The sequence below is a fragment of the Zootoca vivipara genome, chromosome 16 (assembly GCF_963506605.1).
Source record: "Zootoca vivipara chromosome 16, rZooViv1.1, whole genome shotgun sequence".
NCBI lineage: Eukaryota > Metazoa > Chordata > Lepidosauria > Squamata > Lacertidae > Zootoca > Zootoca vivipara.
Window position 1 is genome coordinate 18785615 of NC_083291.1, and position 14906 is coordinate 18800520.

At 40.5% G+C, this 14906-nt stretch overlaps 2 protein-coding genes across 3 annotated transcripts in view; one reads left to right on the forward strand and one right to left on the reverse strand.

Annotated features, from left to right (window-relative positions):
• The window catches only part of KCMF1 (potassium channel modulatory factor 1), a 48820-nt gene extending 43204 nt beyond the window's left edge, over positions 1–5616 (forward strand). Inside the window, exon 7 of the mRNA XM_035097014.2 lies at positions 853–5616. Coding sequence (XP_034952905.1) covers positions 853–1114 — 262 coding nt within the window. The 3' untranslated portion in view covers positions 1115–5616. The remainder of the gene's footprint in view (positions 1–852) is intronic.
• HOOK3 (hook microtubule tethering protein 3) overlaps positions 1992–14906 on the reverse strand; it is a 63393-nt gene continuing 50478 nt past the window's right edge. For both annotated transcript variants that reach the window (XM_035097011.2, XM_060269043.1), the window contains exon 22: positions 1992–13074. In XM_035097011.2, the coding sequence (XP_034952902.1) occupies positions 12934–13074 (141 nt within the window). In that variant the 3' untranslated portion in view covers positions 1992–12933. The remainder of the gene's footprint in view (positions 13075–14906) is intronic.

Sequence of the window (14906 nt, forward strand, 5' to 3'; positions counted from 1 at the left end):
TACCATCTTTGGGTCAGAATAATCCCTGTGTGACGATTCCTGGGAAAGAGATTTTAATCTCAGCTCCTGCCTATGTTCCTGGGGTCCTCCCTTTGTAGCAGAACCCTCTATTTTGTTACATTTTCACGCAAAAAGTACCAAGGTGGCAAACTATCTGATAGCAGAAGATGTGAAAGTTGAATGGCATGTGCCGCATACATTCAACTAGCTGAGCAGTAATCCCTCCAGTTACGATGCAGGTTTGTTAAAAGTTGTACTACCCTGTGGTAAACCGAGAATTTGAGGTGTTGTGGTTCAGGGGAACTGAATGGGTTCCATAGAAACAGCATTAGAGCAGTTAAGTTCTCCAGAGCGCTGGTGGGTAGGGACTCAGTGTATTGGATATACAGCGAGAGGAAAAAGTATTTGATCCCCTGCTAAATTTGCCCGTTTGCCCCCTGACGAAGAAATGACCAGTCCATAATTTTACTTATTTCACTCATTATAATGCACATCAATCTCTGACTTTTGTCTTCTGGGTTTCTGGGGTTTCTTCCTGTTGTTATTCTGTCTCTCACAGCTACAATAACCCGACCATTAAAATTATGGACTGGTCATTTCTTCGTCAGGGGGCAAACGGGCAAATTTAGCAGGGCATCACATACTTTTCCCCCTCGCTGTAAGCAAGGAGTGATCACTGGCTGTCCTGATCATCTCTTTCCCAGTATAGAAATAAATCGGATGCATCTTTTCTGAACCCAAGACATCCACAGGTCTTTTCATAATCTTGTAGATTATTAGACTCTTGTTGTGTACAGTGTTCCTGAGCCTCAGAATTTTCAGCTATATCCTGCTTTGTCTCCCCTTGTGCAGGTTGAACGATCCCAAGATGTCTGAAGTAGAGCGTCAGTCAATGGAGAGTGAGCGAGCTGACCGCAGCCTGTTTGTTCAAGAGCTTCTGCTGTCCACTTTAATGCGGGAAGAAAGCTCCTCCTCTGATGAGGACGAGCGTGGGGAGGTTGCCGATTTTGGTGCTATGGGCTGTGTAGATATTATGCCTTTAGATGTTGCTTTAGAAAATCTAAATTTAAAAGAGAGTAATAAAGGAAACGAGCCTCCTCCACCTCCTCTTTGATGACATCCCACTTCGCAGACAATGTCCTCTGTGCTGTATTTGCCAATGAAAGTGGACAACAACTATCTTGGGTTTGTTTTGGTGATTGTAATTTCAGGTCTGTCACTCTTGTTACATTGTGTACATTCAAAGGAAGAGAGAAAGATATATATGATAATCATTTCCACTTAAAAATAATTTTTACTTCTAGCAGGTAAATGTAGGTTGCAGATCAGAGGGAAATCCTCTGTGCCCTGTACTTTTTGACATGCAAAAAGGTTCTCCTAATACTCCACATTCAAACTGAAGAGGAAAAAAAATGAAATCTCTAATGAAGCTGCTGTGTGTATTTATGAATATTAATGAATAAAAACTGCTTGGATGGTTTACCTTTACTGCATGAGGTTTTTTGCAGCGTGCATGAGTTTTAGTGACCTTGTCATTTAAAGAAAATTTAAATACAAGGAGTAAAACTATAAACGACTCCCTCCCCCTCCCCCAAAAGCTTTCCCATTATTCAGAGGTTACAAGGCAAAGAGGTTAATGCTCACTTAGCATTGTGTGGCCATCAAGTAGCTTTTGAATAATGTACGTCTGAACCACTTTTATTACATGTGCCGTTTGCACATCATGCAAGCTCTACAGTGGGACAGCTTGTTTCCAGGGTGTGACGTTTTGCTCAGTGTGACCCTTGTGTTGCTCTCTTTAACCATCGCACATCCACGTGGAGTTTCAGCCTGCTTTTTATGCATCTCTAGGAGACACAAAAGTAAGGCCACTGCCAAAATCTTCTGGCAAAGGGGGCTTTTTGTGTGCCCTATAATCAAAATACTTGTTCAACTTTGTTTAAAAGGTTTTTTTTCCTTTTTGTGGTTGTTAAAAGAAAACCATTTTCAAACTGTTAAAACATGTTTTATTCAGGTGTAGATTATTCATTTGCTCATTGTCTTAAAAGAAAACAAAAGTTAACCTGGATTATGTTGTCTTAGTTTTAAAAAACCTTCACAGTCTCAATCATATGTTTTTGAGTTATTTATGTATTTGCTACCTAGTTTGCAGAGACTTGTCAGCAACAGGAGAGCTTGAGGAGGTTGACTTCCCAAACTTTTGTCAATATATTACAACTGCATTCTTAATGCTAATTCTAGCACCTTTTTATTTATTATTTCTTGATTTTTTTTTCCTGGTATAAAAAAAGTAAAAAGCCTTTTTAATTGAATCATGCCACCTACATGCCTATACTATTAATCCTGTATGTATAAAAATGTACAGTGTTTTTGTGCATAGACTTTCATAATAGCCCCAAGGCAGGGACAGGAGGGTTTTTTTTTGTTTTGGGGGGTTGGGGTGGTGGGGAAGGGAATGTAAAGTTAGATATAAAGACAAAATTGCACACAGCTTCTGATTAAATCTAAACTAGGCTTAGACAATAATCATGTTTCTCTCTGGTTCTCTCACTTTCTTCATCTCTTATCTCCCTTCTCTACCCTTTCCACTTCTGCTACATAGCAAGCATCTTAGAATTAAATTGCAGACTTGAGCAGTATGGTGGGGCTTTAAAAGGACAGATTCTCATCAAAAATGGTAAAAAGCCCCACCCACTGGTTTTTGGTTTTTAGTTTGACTCCAGTTATTTCTATATAAAATACAGTACTAGATTTGGTTCTTTTTTTTAGTCTCTGCAACAGAATGTTCTAGGGGGGTATTTTACAGCAGCCCTCTGGTTATCTTGGGAGTTTAACCCAGCTAGGGATTTTTTTTTTAATTGTTGAGGATTTTCAAAACCAGTTTTCAAGCTGTAGTCTTTTCAAACACACCTGCACATTACAATAAGACACGCAGTTCAATAAAGCATTTTCAAGACTGTTGTTCAGTTGGTTCTTCTTTGGTGTTGGCGTGTTATCCAGACCCATTGATGCCAGGCATTCTTTTTCAGTGATCTTTTAATAAGACCTACACTGGAGAAGTTCTTGGTTCGTAAGATGACGTTGTTTTTTGTGAGTTTGTTTTGTTGTAAAATGTAAACCTGCAGTGTTGGGGGGGGGGCAGCATCTATGTCAGAAGTACGGGTTTGAGACTGTTCCTAACTTAGGCACCCACAGCATTCCGTCACCAGCTGATAAAAGACAGATTCAGTCTCTAAAGCCTCAACTACTGCGAACTCCCCAGAGTGCAAAGGTGTGTTACATTTCAGTTTTTACAGGCTTTGTTAGATGTTTGTTGGCATCCTGCTCTTCAATTATGCTGCCAGTGTCACTACAAATCAACACAATTCAGCACATGAAAGCAGATGGCTATCGCAGTAGACTAAAATTAGATCTGTTAATGGTTATCAGTGTCTGACAATTTTGGGTTTTTTAAAAACACATTTTTGGCAGGAAAAGGACAGAAGTGTTGGCACTAACCCAAGCATTTCTGGGGACAGCAGTCCAGAGATGGACAGCTGTACCCACAAAGGCCTTCACCACTCACTTAACAGGTTTGTGAGGGAGCCAAGGCACTTTCAAAACCTCAGTGAAACTTGCAAGTAGGTGTATAGATTCTGATGCTGAGAATATAATCGTGACACTGCACTCCTCAAAAATGCATTTCAGGCATTGTATGTGAACAATTTGGGGGGACCTTCCAACCTACCTTTAATATTGGGATTAGGCTCCATATTTCTGAGAGGTTCTTGGTGAATGGGTCAAGTGCCATTTTTGCTTGGACGCACCACTAATTGCTGCTTGTTCCTGGTGCTAGGCTTCATTCACGGTACAGGACAGTGGCCAAAATGATGTGCTAAAGTTGTCCACTGGGTGCTGATTCCCTTCCAATAATGTCTCTACTTGTACACTGTTTAAATTCTTGCATAGAATTATGTTTTAAAGAAGTGTGCAGTTGTTGGAAGTAATGTTTATGTACTGTTTTGAGATATTTAAAAAGGTATAGAACTCACATGTCACAGGTTCACCAGTGAAATGTATATACGTATACTCTTTTGAGCTGGCTGCAGGTAGGGCGCCCTTTTTGCCAGTAACATTTTGCTTCCCTTGAGTCAGTCCAAGAAAAAACACCTGGCCTGACTTCCAGGTACTGTAGTTGACAGCCCATCTGTTCCAACCAGCTACTGTCCTGGGTATAATACTGTAATCAGGTTATTTGGAGAAACCTGTATCATGGCCAGAAGGGCTATGTGTTTATGAAAAGTGATTTTATCTACCATACTTTTATCAGAAGTAATCCATATTAGCACGAGAGGCAACTTAGCATCTCCTGTGAGCAGTCACAATGTGCTCTTTATTGGTGAATGTTGTGTTTAGTGTTTTGACATACTCCATACTTCTCCTTCAACACCAATTAAGTTCAATCCCATATGACACATTACTAACTTTTGGTTAGGCTTTTTTGAGAATGAGATAACAAAGAGAAGTCTACAATCTTACCTATTTTATGAAGTTTATCACTGCCTTCGAGGATGCCTTCACACAATGCAAATACAAGCTCCTCCACAATCTGTGTAGATGAAAATTACCTATTGCCTGCTTGTTCAAAGCAACATAAAGCAGTTACCACCCAACCCAGCTACATCTCTTAACTCATCCCAAGACAGCTCTTGAGGCAGTGCTAATAGACTATTTGTGGTGGTGGTGAAGAGTTCTGCAAAACCAGTATTAGAGGAAGTTGCTAACCAAACCAAGATAACAAAGCTTTTGCTATAAAAGGCATTTTCAAAACGGGGGTGAAAAAATCAGGAAGATAAACGAACAACAAATAAGAGTGGTGTTACAACTTCCTCAGACAGATTCCCTCCCCTTCCAAATTGGGGTTTGATGCTCCCATTTTGGGGCTAGGGTGGCATGCTGATTGACATTTGGCTCTCTTTCCTTTGGAATACATTTCTTCTGTGCAATAAGATTTTCTCGCCTCTATCACGGTTCTAGGTTGATAACTTTGATTGTCCCACTGTTACTACCTATAATTACACTGCCTTTAATAGTGTTGCACACTCAGTTTTTAACATGTTCAAACGCCAATTTTCAACATGGATAAATCATATCAAATAGCCCCTCTTTTCTTAGTGGTGAATTGTCTTGACCTACCTTCACAGGACTATTTTGAGGATAAAATGGGAAAGACCGTGCACAACAACCTGTGTTTTCTAGAGAAATGCCGGGATATGTGTGTGATAAATAACAATTGCTTCATGTAATAAAAATCAGCACCAAGTTTTATATAAGCCTTTATTTACAACTTGTTTAACAACTGTACACTGGTTTTGTAGCCTTGGAAGCATTATTATTTGAATGGGGAAGGGGAGGGTGCTTTGAACACCTGACCATATTACCTTGTCTTTACACACATTCATACCAAAACCACTACCATGGCAAGATGGTAGATACAGGGTAAGATTCATAGGTGGGGAGAGAATTAATATTTGGTGGTTGGAGGAGTTTACACTCTTACAGGGGGGGAAAATATCACTGGCGGTTTCATAAACAGTAATTTTGGTAACCAGTCAACATCTAGGTCAGGACAGTCAAGTTGCTATTGAAAAATGGGTGGGGCGGGGGGGGGGAGAGAGAGAGACAACGCAAAAACTACATAACACACAGTAACCGATATGTTTAAAACATGCTTAGGATCTCAGAAAGTTGCATTTGCACAAACCCAAACCGTTTCAAATAGACAGCCAAAAGTGCCTATTGGAGCTTTTACTATAATCTCACATTCCTCTACGACTCCAGCTAGTGGTCTGACATGTTTTAGTAGGCAAGAAAAAAAAAAGACACAAGATACAAAAAAAGCCCCTGACCTCAAGCCATGTATGTTAAGAGCAGCAGCAAACACAAAACAAGAAGACTCCAAAAGCAACCACACCAGACAACTACAAGGCAATTCCTTGCAAACCAGTTAACTCAAAAGTTTGTGCAAGAGAAGAAAAGGTAGGAAAGGATATTGATGCCTCATGATTAGGTATTGGAATAACGAAGGCAGCAGACACCTCCCCCTCGAGTTCGGAACTTACATAGTACTTGTCTATCACAAGTATCCGGCAAGTCTTACATTCAAATGTTGAACATCAAATTTCTACTACCAGGTCCTACACATCTGCCTAATTCAATCCTAAACCAACAGCAACCCAGCTGCTTGATGTCAGAGATCCCCACATCGAAGTGGGCAATGGTGAGTGACATGGCAGACCTCATCATCCTTGACATTCGATCTGAGCATGCAAGGGAACCAGGATTCAAACTGGACCTCAATCTTCCCCCTCCCCTGGCGCACACATTCCTTAGTCAAGTTGGGGTGAAAGCGAACAATGGAGAGAACTTTTCCCACCGTGCCTATCTTGGAGGTAGCTTGGGAGAGCTGCACATTTTCACTACTTTGGAACTGATCGATTAGTTTATTTCCACCTAAACTACGTCCTTGAATCATCAAATTCAGAGCACAACCAATGTCGTTCGGGGGGCGGGGGACTACATTTATAAGCTGCTGGTGCTCAGCAAGAAGAAAAGTCCATTCAAGCCTTGGATCAAATAACTTGTCCTGAACAGAGAGAGGGGGGGGGGGCTTGGTTCTGCAGAACAGTGTCTTCCCCTCTGTTTAAGCAGGCAGAGGCTAAGCGACACCAGGACTAAAAGTGTACGACTGCTAGAAAAAGCCTGCTAATCAAACCCATACAGCGCTTAGTAACAGTTTCTTTTTTCACTTGACTGTGTAGATAATTCCTATGGCTTAAAAGCAGAGACCAGCATCTGCATGCCTTGAGGCCAAGTCTGTCCCCTTGAGCAGAACCAAGATGAAGGCCAGCTATCAACCAAGAGGCATGCAGAGTGGATGTGATAGCCCTGCCAATGGGACTTGCTGGCATTTTGGAAGCACGGGTTGAGAGCTGGCCTGCCAATTTCTATTCCATCCTCAAAGCAGCCCTCCTATAAAATGGTTGCTGACCAGAGGCTTGGAAGGATCATTCAACATTCCCGCAGGATGGCTAATGTAACAGTAAGATACTAATGCAGCCACAAATCAATCTTTCCTTGGGTTTTCTATCACACTGCCACATTTCCTAGGTCTGCTTCAATACAAAACATTATCTAGAGCAGCACAAGCATGTACTTAAAAGAGTATAACCTTTTTCTTTTTTAAAAAGGCAGCTTTAAAAATAGTTTAAAGGCAGCACAAAGCATTCCAAGTTACACTGTCAACATAATGTATTGCATGGATGATAGCAATAATTCATAACATAAAGACATTAGTGCAATCTGAAAGGAAGTTAACGCAGGGATGAGGAAGAGAGAACATAAAAATACAGAAAACCCTAAATATAATCCAGAAAGGCCATGTCACGTATAATACTGAAACTAAGGAAGAGTATGCTTCTTTGATATTAGTGATCTCCACTGATGTTCCTTTCTAGAGCTGCTTGTACACATCTGCACAGATGGGAAAAGAAGCCTTTAAAAGGAAATGTACAAGTCTGCAGTGGGAGAGGGGGGAAAGCAAGAAAGGATATATACACATTAAGACAGGATGCAACATCAATAAATAAAATATTGCATATATGTCAAGCCTCAGAGTTTCAAATAAAAAACCTGGAAGAGGTCAGGCACCACTTCCTATCTGCTTTCTCCAAGGAAAGATCTTGCTGGTATTAAAAAAAAAAGTATATCTATATATCTATATATGTATATAGTATTGAACAACATGGCTCCTTTAGTGCACTTTTAAAATAATAGCAGTCAACAAAGGTGCATATATAAAATACATTTAAGATTAAATGTTAGCTTAGTAAATGGAAGAAGTTGCAAGAGACTTGCATGTTAATACTGTTAACAGGAAGAATTAAGTAGCAGCGGCAATGGATGTTAACATACGAAGTGCTACAGGAGCTCAACAACCTACCCAACACCCATTTTTAGAACTTAGGAATACTGTATCAAGTTTCACTCTCTCGGTGGCTGAGAAGAATTGGGGGCTTTATAATGTTGGATGGGAAAGTGGTAAAATCCTACGCACAAATGGAGATAAGCATCTTTGCAAGCAAGTTTTTGCTTTGGAGAAAAAGGTGCCAAGACCTTTAAAATGAGAGGTTTTGCTTACGTTGACTGAACAGGAGATAAAAAGAGAGATGGCGTAGAGACCAAAGAGCCCTTGTTTGATAAACTGCAGCAGGTTAAGCAGCCACATATCGCATATATCCAAAATAAAAGGGAGGGGTAGAAGCAGCAAATATTTAATTGCTGTTGAAATGTTTTTGTTTTTGTTTTAAAAAAAAGACATTAAAAATGATGACTACCCTGTTTAGAGACATTTTAAGAAGTTTAGCAAATATGTGTAGTTTATGGACTTACACACTGCAACATTGCTGTGACAAGGAAATGGTTCGTAAAAGATAAGCTACGGTACTAAGTGTTGAAAGCTCATTTGCTAATAAATCCACATAAGATTTTACCAGCTGAGTACCTGTGCACCCCTATATTAGATAGGATGTCAATGTGCTGAAAGAAAAAGAAAAGAAATTGCTCTTGCAATTTAAAACTTTCCTGACTGGTTGACTGGAGGAGATCCTGACCATGGGCTCCCCTCCCCGCCATACCATTGTTGAGAGCATATAAAAGTTGGTCTTTAATATACTAAAGGATATTTTGTACATCTTAAAAACCCATAATTGCTTCCAATGCAGAAACGTCAAAGCTTCTCTGACATTGAGGCTGACGTCTTTTCTCCTAACTGGCTGGGGTTCTATCCACGTAGTTTTATAAAAAATCTCAACCCAAACTGACAGTGTTTTGAAAAGAGCCACCAGTGTCAGTCTGCTGGCAGTAAACACAACTAAGTGTCTTGTAGCACCTTAAATACTAAGAGATATATTATGGCATAAGCTTTCGTAGACGAGTGTCCATTTTTTTATATTTGATAACGTGGATCAGCCTGAACCATTCTCCAACCCAGACTTCCAGCATCCAACACAGAACCAATATGGGAGGATAGTTCTAGTCTGTCTTCAAGCCACAAACGCGTCTTCAGATTTCACCTGTCTGTGGAAGTGGACTGGGGCTATTGTGTTTAAGTGACCTGTAACCTGAATACAGGATAAAGGCAGGTTCAAATGTATATTAGTCTGAAAATGAGCACTTCCATTCAGGGATAATGTCCCTTTCTTTCTTTCCTTTTTTAAAAAAAGGTGTCCCGGGGATGAGTTCCACATTTACCTTTCTCTTTCCAAGGTGGAGGTGCAGCACATGAGCCTGCTTGCATGCACTGATTCACACAAAGAACTTTGTCAGACATTACCCTATGGGTGGGGTGTGTGCACACAGCTAACCCAAAGAGAATTACGTTTCTCCAGTATCATCTATTTTAATGGCTAGGAGACTGAAGGTTTCTCTCTCTTTAAACCTCCCAGTTAAAAGACTTACTAGGTGACCCTGTCAAAAATGCCGCATATCTGATCTGTTTGCAAGCCATAAAAATAATCTAATACACATTTCAGAGGGTCCCTTCACTTTCCAGTATTCAACTGCAACTGCATATCGTAATTGGTGAAAGACCTAATTCGACAGGAGGAACACAAGAGACAGATTAAATCTACCAAAGTCCTAAACTGGAGAAAAATACAAACATGAAAAGGAAATTTTTGGACTATAAGAGGGAACATTGCTTAATTTTTAAGTTAAAAATCATACAAGCAAAAAGCTACAACCTACACAACTGTAGGGTGGTTGTTTTTCTTGCATCAAGCCAACTCATCTTACCGCCCCCTCCGCCTTCCTAGCCTTCAATACCTGAAGTAAACCTAGTTTAAAAACAAGCCTGGTAATGCCCACACAACTTGCTGCTAAATGTTCCTTTTAGAAAAATATGAACTCCATTCCATTTGGCTAGCCCAAATTTTATCCATCGTTAGAACACATACTTCTCAAATAAGGAAGTACAAGCCAACATTGCTGTTGCTCTATCGGAGGCAAATTCAGTGGACATGTTTATAGAAATTAGCAGACTTGCTTGGTTTATGAATTGTTTCCATTCCACCCAATATAAATATTTTAGAAACAAGCCTTTTATTTCTGTCTTTGCCACAAAAGCTGTATACAGCAGCAAGACACAGTGACCTTGATATGTAGAAAGCCAGTTGCACTTAAGTCCTCTGGAAATTAGAGACACTTAATTTAACCACAACTGTCTTTATTCCTTTCAATGGGAATTAAGTGCAACTGTCATTCTGGGAATTTCGTCCTTGACTGTTGCTCTCCTTGGTTTTTAATGATCAACAAGAATGTATGTTTGGTTCTCAATGCATCAAAGTAAAATTTAATAGTGTTTTTAATGAAAGGTCCTTGACATTTCAGAATACTGATAATAAGCCTGCCTTCCACTTCAATGCAAACAAGAAATAAGGCAGCCAAAGTGGAGAAAGAAGTTGCTTTTGCTTTCATGCTAGATGAAAAACGGAACAAAAATATGCTGTGGAAGACAGGCAAAACCACAGCGCCAACTAACAGAGAAAGGAAAGCAAGAATGGAAATCAAAAACAGAAAAAGAAAAAAAGATGCGGGTCCAATTGTAAAATTAAAGTTGTCTTCAAGTTTCTTTCAGGCACAGAACAAACAGGAATAGTTCTATCAGATGCACAACATCCTGCAGAAAAGAAAAAAAACACACACACTCCTGCCACTCCCAACAGAATAAGAGGTTTTTGCCTGCAGAAGCATTCAGCTGGCAAAATTAAGACTGCTGGAGATGTTATCTGACCCGGAATAGCAAGTGTAGTATGCATTGCACTAAAACTGGTTAACTCAGTACTAATCACTGCTCGTTTGCTTCCAGTACACTACTTGCCACCAGCAGAAAAAGACAGGATGCCAATCTAACACCTTTGCTTGTTAGTGCAATTGAAAACTATGCACAGATACTTCCCATACTTTGCCTCCTGCTTCAAATTCACTATTGCAGAAAAAAGGCAGATTACCAAGTGAATGATCCTTTGAAGGATTTTTTAAAATTTACTTTTATGCCTACTGAGGGAAATACCTGGCTTACTTCATCTAACATTGAAACCATACTACAAAGGGCTAACAACCGCACCCTGCATTTTAATTATTATTCTACACATTACTGAACTTTAAGAACTCCTTTTATGTACTAGGGTGGTGGTGAATAAAGGCAATATTCCTTTTTTTAAATTAAGATGTGCTGTGCATTCTCGCACAAAATGAGGATGAGAAGAAAAACATTTTATACTGAAAATGTGACCATAAAAACCAGGTGGACTTCCAAGTTAAAGCCATCTCTGATTCCTTTCCCCTCCTTGAAAGGAAAAGGTCATTATGGTCTACATTTGGAAGGATACACAACAAAAGCTGTTCTCTGCTGAACGTTAAGAGACACTGAATTTTTATTTTAAGGTGAAGTTTTCCAACAAAACCTCTAAACTACTTCCATGGCGGATCCATATGGAACTACTCGTCTTGAGCAACCCCAAACTTCTCACACATTAATTTGAAAAGGGTGCAAGTGGCTCAACATCTAGAACACAATACTTGGAAGGATCAGAATCTGAAGGGGAATTGCTAGCCTTCCTTCATGACAAAGACCCAGGCATGTATGAAGATTTGGCACAAAAGGACAGCGAGTTTTCATGTTAGAATCACCAAACCTGAAGGTAATGGTACCATCTGTAAGGCAATGAATGGACTCTCCCTCCTTATTGACCTATTAAAAATAGTCCTCAGTGGTAGATGGCAATTTGAAGACAGCATCCACCAAAGACATCCAATCAAAACCAACTCTATACACCAGGGATGGGTAAGTTTTTGAACTACAACTCCCATCATCCCTGACCATGTTGGCTGGGACTCAGGAGTTTGAGTCAAATGATATATGGGGGGCCAGAAGGGCACTGTTCTACACAGTTCACTGCTTCATAAGATTTCTCCATGATGGTTTAACCATGTAGAATACTAGGCATCTGTAGGATCAAGGCACACAGTAAGTAGAATACTACTATGGTCCCATCTCCTAGGATTTCCAAGCAGGTGGAGAACTTCGATAACATGGCAATGAAAAGGATGGGTGCTCCACTTGGTTAAGAGTGCAGAGAGGGAAGCTTTAAAGCAATTGGCCATGCAATGAATGTTTGTCGTATTCCACTGTGATTGAACTAACCAAGAATGGAAGAGGAACATCAAATCATTTTTAACCTTAGTAATGCTAAAAGGAAAAAAGGACATGGGCAAATAAGGACAAAAATCAGCTTGCCTCTCCAAATTAAAGCCAAGAGAAGGACATGAACACACACGATCAGGTACTTGCAGCCAGGTTACAGCTTCCGCCAGCATCTGACTATTGCTGCTAACACATTTCATAATAATTCTATGCAACACCATTGCAAATTCCATCACATAGTTTAAACAGATCAGACTGGATTTAGAAAGAAAAGGTAATTCCCTTTATACAATGGTAGCCTTGGAAAGGATGGCAACATCATTTGCCAATGGGACATTTTCGGTTTGCTACTTAGCCATCATCAGTTTTCAGGCGAGACAGGACAATTCCATATAAACAAGGGAAAGAGAGGGGGAGATTCCATTATTACATTCCACTAGGTGTTTTCCAACATTTTGGCACATCAAAAGACAAAGGGAAGACTCCAGAAAGTAAGACTAAAAACATTGAGGAAGTGTTTTCTTAAAAAAGAAAAAAACAACCACCTTCCTGAAATGAGAAGTTAACAGCAACCGCAAGGAACAAAGATACAGAAAGGATGCTGGCTAAGTCTCCTGAAATGCTGTCACTCGTAACAGAAGTAGGCCTTGATCCCAGGATGGCTTCCATTCAAAAGGTAGGGCCTTCTTCTACCTTGCTGTAGCTGGCTGGACATGCCCAGGATAGGCTCTTCTTGTGCTGGTGGCTTGCCTTTGTCTAGCTAGGAAGGACTGTCCTGAACCTGTGGTAGCAAGTCTGTCTTCTGCTGCTTTTTTATGAAGAGCCATACCCTAGGAAAACAAAAGGCAGATAGATTTAAGAGCAGCCTTGCTGGATAGTATCAAAGGCCCCTCCTGTCCAGTATTCTGCTCTCACAGTAACCAGCCAGATGCCCATGGGAAGCCCACTATGAGGACATGAGTGCAACAGCAAACTCCCATTCATGCTCCTCATCAACCAGTACTCAGGGAGACAGTGCTTCTGATACTGGAACTAATGCAACTAACATGACTGGTAGTTATTGATAGCTTTATCCTTCATGAATTTGTCGAATCCCTTTTTAAAGGTGCCCATGTTGGTGGCCATCACTATAAATTGTGGTAGCAAATTCCATAATTGAACCATGTGCTGTGCAAAGCAGTAATTCCTTGGTCTGTCCTGGTTCTGCCATGGATCAGCTTCACCGATAACCCTGGGTTCCAATATTACGAAAGAGATAATAACTAAAACATACATTACGTTTGCTCTACTATGGTGTGTTGTCTGCGCTGGACCTCCCTTTCCCAAACAGGGCCACCCAGATTTGGGGCATGGAGCCACGAGTCCACAGTAAAACCCAAATGTTCATCCTCAAATTTAGCATTTCCATTGCATGTTTTGAGAGTTCTGGCTAAAGCCAAGAGAGAGTAGTTTGCTTAAGGCCATCTGCCAGTAATAAATTCATGGCAGGGATGAGATGAACTGGCAACTTCCCAGGTGACATTCTTAGCCCCACTGCACCAGCATGCATGACCTCTATCAATTATCCAGCGGCAGTGGTGAACAACTAAACTCCAGAGGTATGGCAACTATAGCAGCATGTCTGTGACTAGGTTGCTTCCTGCGGACGTGTGCAAAGCTTCCACAGATGAGCTGACACTTGCTGACCAACCCCTATGTATGGGAAACTCCTGGAGGAAGACAAAAACACGCCCCTAGATCCAGCTTTAAGGTTATCAAAACCTTTCCTTTCACACTGCTTGACTGGTGTATCATGATTCTTGAATTATGGAGGCTATGACAGTAGGAACCTGCCACCCTTTATTTCCAGGATTGCTTTCTGATTAGGGTAGGAATACCTACAAGCATCACTTCCTGGCCTGTAGAGAGAAAATGGACTTTGGAGAAGACAGATGCTTATAAAAGAAAGGCACGTAACGCAGCACAGGGCCACCGTGAACACCGTTTTTCAAAAGCTTTCCACCTTAGCTTTTCTGTGTGTTGCTGAATACTTGTTTACATCTCACAGAATATTTGCCTTTTCCCATCCAACAGCTAAGCTGGACATGATGGGGTAGCAATGTGTCTTTATGCATGTGTCTGTCCTGTTTGCGTGCAAAGCAAGAGGTGGTTTTCATATATCTATATGTACATAAATGGAAGTATGTATGGCACATACACCCTATCCTATAATGACCGGAAATCTTATTGAGGCCTCTGAAATTTTATCAGCTGATGTACTTTCAGGTGTATCTTCAGAGCCAAGAAATATAGGGGGGGGGGGGAAGCTCTTTTAAAAAAACGAAAGCCGAGATTCTCAGGAAGCTGGATTTTGTACCCTGCTGTTTCAGGCAAAATCAGCCAGCCATTTAGAAGGGTTTTTGAATTATGTTTGACAATTATAATGAGACAGTTGAAAGAAATAGGCCTGGATACAGAAGCCACAGAAGGATGAGTCATGTTACAAAAAGAATTTTAAAAATTCCTCTAGCTCACACCCGCAACTGATCTAGTAATCAGAAGGAGGGGTGAAAAGTAGTATTTAGGTGGCATTTTAAAAATCAAATATGGGTTCAAAAAAAACCTGAAAGAAGGTAGGCTTTTCACACTTTTAGCCACAGTTGACTATCTCATGTACCTCCGT